This window comes from Myotis davidii, unplaced genomic scaffold (genome assembly GCF_000327345.1).
Source record: "Myotis davidii unplaced genomic scaffold, ASM32734v1 scaffold1255, whole genome shotgun sequence".
Lineage (NCBI taxonomy): Eukaryota > Metazoa > Chordata > Mammalia > Chiroptera > Vespertilionidae > Myotis > Myotis davidii.
In genome coordinates, this window is record NW_006286692.1 from 120,500 (window position 1) to 128,513 (window position 8,014).

The 8,014-nt window shown below is 38.2% G+C and overlaps 1 protein-coding gene across 1 annotated transcript in view; it reads left to right on the top strand.

The window, feature by feature from the left end:
- LOC102757686 (zinc finger protein 726-like) overlaps positions 1–3,854 on the top strand; it is a 23,764-nt gene extending 19,910 nt beyond the window's left edge. The window contains 3 exon segments of the mRNA XM_015560597.1: positions 1,164–1,237; positions 2,075–2,336; positions 2,339–3,854. Coding sequence (XP_015416083.1) covers positions 1,164–1,237; positions 2,075–2,336; positions 2,339–3,771 — 1,769 coding nt within the window. The 3' untranslated portion in view covers positions 3,772–3,854.
- Positions 3,855–8,014: the final 4,160 nt, after the last annotated feature.

Below are 8,014 nucleotides of genomic sequence, written 5' to 3' on the forward strand. Positions count from 1 at the left end.
TACCACAGCGAGCTCACAGGGCATGAATATGTGTAAGTCAGAGCATGAATCTTTAAGAGGAACTGCCTAGGACTCCATCAGCTCTCCGTCTCACTCAGGCACAATCCCTGCTAGTTTTTACAGCCATAGTAATGGGGACATCTCTTCTTGGTATTGGAACCCTGGGCTGGCAGGTCCTCCGTGGGGCTGGGACCTTTCCCTCCTCAGATGTGACTTCTGCAGCTGATATATTGCTGGTGATTTTTGTTGTTTAAAAATATATTTTTATTTATTTCAGAGAGGAAGGGAGAAGGAGAGAGATAGAAACATATAGCTGGTGACTTTAATCCAGCACATGGGCCCAGTCCATTCTGTGGCGTTGCACCTCCTACCAGTCTGGATAAGCCTTCTTCTTTATGTCCTTACGTGTAGAACTTCATTCAGCTAGGTTTCAGGCAGTTTTGAATGATGGTTTTCCTGTAGTTTAGTTGTATTTTTTGTGTGGTTGTGGGAGGTTGCCAATGCTATAATTACCTACACCACCATCTTGACCAGAAGCCTGTGTGGATTTTGTGTAACTTCCCAGTTTAAAACATATTTTGCTTTTATTTAGAGCTCATGATATCTTCCCATTCCTGATGTCTTTCTTCAGCATTGCAGTCTTTCTGGTGCTTGAACAATTACTAACTTTTTTACTTAGTAGTCCACCATAATGTATGCTCAGTATATTTCATTTCTATAGAAATCTGTTTTATTCAAAAACGAAAAAAATCCCTCAGGCATTTACAAAAAATCCAGACAAATGGAAACCCAGTACACTCATTTATTTCTCTTCTGGGAGAAACTGAGAATTGGGAGTTATCCCACAGATATTTTTTCGTGTGTCAGAAAGGGTGAGCAGTTATTGTGGGTAGGTGTAGGTAACTTTCCCCCCTCTTTGTTATGATATTTTTATTTTATGCTTTCTGGTGGATATTGTGGTCTTTGAAGTGGCTTCTGAAGTACTTTAGGAGATAATTGGGTTAGTAATTGTTGGTAAGTTAGCATCTCTATGGAGGAAGAAAGTTTTTGTGCTTCCTATTCTTCAATCTCACTGAAGTCTTCTTGCAGGTATTAATTCTGTACATTAAAATTTAAAGAATATTTACCTGAGTGTATTTTATAATTAATTTGTTATATTTCAGCTATATCTTCTCAAGTTATTCAGGATTTGTTGCCAAAGTCAGGTGTAGAAGTGTCATTCCAGAAAATGCTACAGGTAAGATATCACTGATGTGGCATTGATAATTTACACTGAATGAAAGATTTGTAATATGCAGGGGAATATGAAGAGAAAAAAGCTTGTTAGTCATGATGGATGTGGCCAAAGTGGGACAGTTACCCTTAATAAAATCCTTGTTGCCTAAAGAGATTAAGGATTTAAACATTTTGAAAATTTCTACTTGATATCAGTTTCATTGGCAGAACAATGTGTTTCTGAACATAAAGACTAAAGAAATGTTTTTAAAAGTACATATCCTCTGCTCTGGCTGCTGTGTCTCAGTTGGTTGCAGTGTCACCCTATATTCTGAAATGCTGTGAGTTCTATTCTGGTCAGGACACATGTAAGTTTAGGGTTCAGTCGCTGGTCTAGGTGCAGGCAGGAGGCAATCGATCAGTGTTTCTCTTTCACATTGATTTTTCTTTCTCTCTAAAAATCAATAAACATGTCCTCATATGAGAATTAAAATAAATAGATGAATACATATTCTCTGAAGTAAAATTTGTAATTACAGAGAAGTCACATAGTCCATTATGCAAATCATTTTTGAATGATTTAATGTAGCACTTGATTAAACAGTCAAATATTTCTAAAAATGAGATATTTTAAAAATGAAGATACAAGTTATAAGTGAATTTGTAAATCCCTTAAGCAATTTTGTATTATTCTTCCATGGGGAAATATTTATTTTTCCAGAGTCTTTAATTTCCAAAAATGTGCGAGGATATATATATAGCTGTCATAGTATCAGAATAGGTAATTGGAAAAAAACTGTTCATGTGCAATGATACTAGAGCCCTAACTAAAACTTTTTCACTCTTAAATCATTATCAGAGTACATATAATGAAGAGAGACGTCACCAATGCAATGAATCTCAGAAAAACATTAACCAAAGGTTAAATTCTAATAACCGTCAGATAACTCAGCTTTCACAGAACAATGATAAATGTCCGAAAGTCTTTGACAAAAGCTCAAATATTTTTATACCTCAGAGTATTCATACTGTAGAGAAGACAGAAAGACTTAGTGAATGTGCCAGGTCTTTCAACCAATCATCAAATCTTACTGAACATAAAAATACTCATATTGAGGAGGAGTCTTTCAGTGTAATCACTATGTGAAAGTGCTTAGTCAGTCCTCTAAGTTAAATATACATAAGGAAATCCATACTGCAGAGAAGCCTTACAAATGCAAAGAATGTGATAAAGCCTTTAAGTGGCATGCACATATTGTTTTACATCAGAGAAATCATAGTGGAGAGAAGCCTTATAAATGTAGAGAATGTCACAAAGCCTTCAACTCTTATTCAAGCCTTATTCGACATCAGAGAATTCATCATGGAGAGAAACCTTATAAATGTAAAGAATGCGGGAAAGCCTTTAACAAGTGTTTAAGCCTTACAAAACATCAGAGAATTCATTCTGAAGAGAAGTCTTATAAATGCAGAGAATGTGGCAAAGCCTTTAGCCAGTGTTCAACTCTTACCCATCATCAGAGAATTCATACTGGAGAGAAGTCTTATGAATGTAGAGATTGTGGGAAAACCTTTAACCAGAGTTCAAATCTTACAAAACATCAGAGAATTCATTCTGGAGAGAAGCCTTATAAATGTAGAGAATGTGGTAAAGCCTTTACCTCTAGCTCAAATCTTACTCAACATAAGAAAATTCATTCTGGAGAGAAGCCTTATAAATGTAGAGAAGGTGGTAAAGCCTTTACCTCTAGCTCAAAGCTTACTCAACATAAGAACATTCATACTGGAGAGAAGCCTTATAAATGTAGAGAAGGTGGTAAAGCCTTTACCTCTAGCTCAAAGCTTACTCAACATAAGAACATTCATTCTGGAGAGAAGCCTTATACATGTAGAGAAGGTGGTAAAGCCTTTACCTCTAGCTCAAAGCTTACTCAACATAAGAACATTCATTCTGGAGAGAAGCCTTATACATGTAGAGAAGGTGGTAAAGCCTTTACCTCTAGCTCAAAGCTTACTCAACATAAGAACATTCATTCTGGAGAGAAGCCTTATACATGTAGAGAATGTGGTAAAGCCTTTACCTCTAGCTCAAAGCTTACTCAACATAAGAACATTCATTCTGGAGAGAAGCCTTATACATGTAGAGAAGGTGGTAAAGCCTTTACCTCTAGCTCAAAGCTTACTCAACATAAGAACATTCATTCTGGAGAGAAGCCTTATACATGTAGAGAAGGTGGTAAAGCCTTTACCTCTAGCTCAAAGCTTACTCAACATAAGAACATTCATTCTGGAGAGAAGCCTTATACATGTAGAGAATGTGGTAAAGCCTTTACCCAGGGCTCACAGCTTACTAAACATCAGAAAATTCATTCTGGAGAGAAACCCTATAAATGTAGAGACTGTGGCAAAGCCTTAACCCAGGGGTCACTTCTTACTCAACATCAGAATATTCATTCTGGAGAGAAGCCTTATAAATGTAGAGAATGTGGCAAAGCCTTTAGTTGGTATTCAGCCCTTTCTAAACATCAGAGAATTCATATAGAACAGAAACCCTGATAAATGTAGAGAATGTGGCAAAGCCTATAAATTATGTTCAAACCTTTCTAGCCATTGGAGGAGTCATACTAGAGAGAAGGCTTACGAACATTAAGAATGTGGCAAGGCCCATATACATTGATTAGACCTTACCAAATATATGAGAATGCATTCCTGAGAGTAGCTTTACAAATGTGAAGAGTGACAAAGCCTGGCAGTGTGGCTTAGTGTTTGAGCATGGACCTACGAACCAAGGAGGTCATGGTTAAATTCCTGGTCAGGGTACATGCCCGGGTTCAGGCTCTATCCCTATTAGGGGGTATGCAGGAGGTAGCCAATCAGTGATTCTCATCATTGATGTTTCTATCTCTCCCTTCTTCTCCTCTGTCCCTAACATCAATAGGAACATATTTTTAGATAAAGTGTGACAATGTCTTTAACCTCGGTATAGCTTTACTCAATACTAAGGAATTCACAGTGAATAGAAGCAACATAAATATAAATATGGGAAAACCTCCAACCATTGCCCAAACCTCACTAAATATTAATGAATTTGTACCAAAGAGAAGCCTTAGAAGTGTAGAGCTTGTGATAATGCCTTTACCCAGTGTTTAAACCTTAGTCAATATCACATAATTTATTGAAAGAATAAAAATATAAACAATGTGGCAAAACTTTTAATCATTGCTCAAGCCTCAATGTACTTTAGAGGTTTCCTAGTGCAGAGAAGCCATGCAAATGTAAAAAGTTCAGCAAAGACTGTTTTTACCATTTACATCTTAATTGTCATATGAGTGTTCATACTGGAGAAAAACTTAAAATGTTAAAGAATATGCAAACCCTTTACCTGGACCTAAAGCCTTTCTGAATATCAGACAATGCATACTGGAGAGAAATTCTACCTTTGTGAAAAATGATGAAAAACCTTTTCCCCAAATTGTATTTCAGAAAATCCCACAGAATTTGTACTTGAAAGTGACTTTAATCAAAATTAAATGTAAAATATCAGAGAATTCACAGTAGAAAGTATTAAGTCAATAACAGTTTTCAAATATGACATTAAATCAGAATACTTATTTTAGTGAATCCATTAAGGAAAGCTACATGACTTTCTAGTATGAATCAAAATACCAAGGGGATGAATTTTAGGACAAATCCACTGCATCCTTTTTTATTACAATAGTTATTTGTGACTTTTTGAAAGAAAAGTATTACTGTGGTTTATATATAAATTCATTTCATCATTCTTTGAATGCTTATAATGTGTATTTTGAGCAGTGGCAATACAGTGTGTTTGTGATGCTCCCCCCCCCCCAGTGCTTTGTTTAGAGTATGTGTACACTTAATATGTTCATTTATAAAGTTACACACTCGAATACTACTCCATATTCTTTAGATTGTTTTAGGGCATATTCTTTTATGTAGCAAAGACTTTGAACTTCTCTACTGTAAGTATTAAGAAAATTTAGATTATATACATATTTGCATAATAAATGAAATTTATTTCACAGGCATTTTAACATTTTTTTTTATTACTGGGGCAAAAGTTCATTGTATCTTGGTCGCACTACTGAGCTATGATGTGACTGCCTTAGCATAGTGCTCAGGTTCCTGAGAGATGTATGAATGTTGTGAAAATCTAGGATTTACATTTTTGTGATAATTGCAGGGGCATTTTGTATTCCTTATCTGTGCAAACCAGGGCCTGACAGTTGGGAAACAGCCATGATTATTAGAGGTGTTCACTAGTCACCAACTGGGATTATTGAAAATGGCTGAACAAATGTGAAAGACAGAATATAGGGTGAAAAAGACACAAAGATACACCAGGAAAAGGATGCTTTGGGTAGTTCTGGTGTGAGGAGGCATCTGAGGGAAACATTAGCCTGATTGAGTGTGTTGGACCCACTGATTGTGCCTGTACAACATGAAAACCAGGAAGCTTCAGGCCCAGAGTATGGGCCCTAAAAATAAAATATCAGTAAAAGTCATGTTCTTAGTCACTTGCCTTCTCCTTTCTTTTTACTTCTATTTACATTTTTATTAGTTTAATAAAGGACTGTCTTTTTCTTCCTTAAACTAGTTTATATTACAAAGAAGTTTAATTGGCTTCACATGTTTAATTAACTTATTCAAATGAATTTTAAAAGATAGTTGGATTTCATTTGTCTGCTTTTTGGACCTGCCTGTGCCTTTAATATCAGTCTGAGATGGCTTGGTCTTGTATCCCTGGAGGTCTGTGAAGAGGCTTGCTGTTATGTCCTGAAAGGTAAAAAATAAAAAAAATAAAAAAAATTAGGGTCTGATTTTAGTATCAGGGCCGGGTTTCAATTACATTAGGGTTTGTTCCAGCTTCCCCTCATGCTAGCAAGCATGCTCCCAACTTTGAAGCAAATGTTGATTTTGCTGTCTTTAAAGAGATTCTTGGATTCAGATGCCAGCCTACAAGTGGGGAACTTTTACTGAGAAAAGTCTGAGAACATGTTCAGGCAGCCAGGCCCCTTGAAAAGCTTTCAATGTAATTACTTCACTGTGATGGAAAACCCAGAGAGTGAAAGTTCCTCAATGAGCAAAGGAAGAAAAGGGTCTGTATCACACACAGTCTTATTCCAGACCCTGTGTACGCTCATAAACTACTCTCGCTAAAGCCCCACAATTCTTTGGGGTAGCATGATTCCCATTTTACAGGGAGGAAATTGGCTCAGAGAGTGTTAGTGAGTTGCCCAAGGTCCATAGCTGGTATATGTTTTCTGTTATCTGAACCCATGTCTCTCTGTCTACAAGACCTCAGAGGGGAACTTCTCTGCTTTGACTTCTCTACAGAACTCTGAACACATCCCTACTCAGTGTCTGATGGATTACAAGATTGTGTGGTCTTCAGTGGGTCCTGTGGTCCAGAGATTCCTACACTTAAGGCATTGTAGGTCAACAACATTTTTTTAAAATATATATTTTATTGATTTTTTACAGAGAGGAAGGGAGAGGGATAGAGAGTTAGAAACATCGATGAGAGAGAGAGACATCGATCAGCTGCCTCCTGCCCATTCCCTACTGGGGATGTGCCCGCAACCAAGGTACATGTCCTTGACCGGAATCAAACCTGGGACCCTTGAGTCTGCAGGCTGATGCTCTATCCACTGAGCCAAACCGGTTAGGGCTCAACAACTTTTTAAAAAATAATTGTATACTTTATTTTTCCAAGGAAAAATAATTTCAAATAAACTTCCAGATACTGTAAATGTCATTTTACCCAAGAAAGGATATTTTAATTCCAGAAAATACAAAGAAAAGAATTCATTCTTTCATTCATTTAAGATATATTAATTGATTCTCTATGTTGAAAAAGCACTTAAAATCTCTAGAAATAATCCTAAAAGGGAAAACCATGTATTTAAGAAAATCCTATATAATAAAAAGGGTAATATGCAAATTGACCCTAATGGTGGAACAACTAGTTGCTATGATGTGCACTGACCACCAGGGAGCAGACGCTCAATGCAGGAGCTGCCCCCTGGTGGTCAGTGCGCTTCCACAGGGGGAGTGCCACTCAGCCAGAAGCTGGCTCTGGGCTGGCCAGCACAGTGGTGGTGGCAGCGGTGGTGGCAGGAGCCTCTTCTGCCTCCACGGCAGTGCTAAGGATGTCTGAGGTGGCCTAAGCCATTAGTTGGACATCCCCCAAGGGCTCCTGGGCTGTCAGAGGGATGTATGACTGCCAGCTTAGGCCCATTCCCCCAGGGAGTGGGCCTAAGCCAGCAGGTGGGCATCCCCCGAGGAGTCCCAGACTGCGAGAGGGCACAGGCTGGGCTGAAGAACCCCTCCCTGGGCCTCTAGCATAAATAAAAAACTAGGGAAGAAAAATATGAATCTGTGGTGTTTGAATTGAGATCCTCTTGCCTCAGCCCCTTCCAACTCAACAAGATCAACTGCACCTCAGACTCATATACAGCCAGAACACAGGGCTACCTCTTGCCCCAGCTCCCAGTGGAAATAATTGAGGAATTCTCAACTTACTTGAAATTGCTGATCCTCAGCTTCATAATATCCTTAAACAGCAACTAAAAAGATTTTTGAGCCAAAACCGGTTTGGCTCAGTGGATAGAGCGTCGGCCTGTGGACTGAAAGGTCCCAGGTTCGATTCCGGTCAGGGGCATGTACCTGGGTTGCGGGCACTTCCCCAGTGGGAGATGTGCAGGAGGCAGCTGATCGATGTTTCTCTCTCATCGATGTTTCTAACTCTCTATCTCTCTCCCTTCCTCTCTGTAAA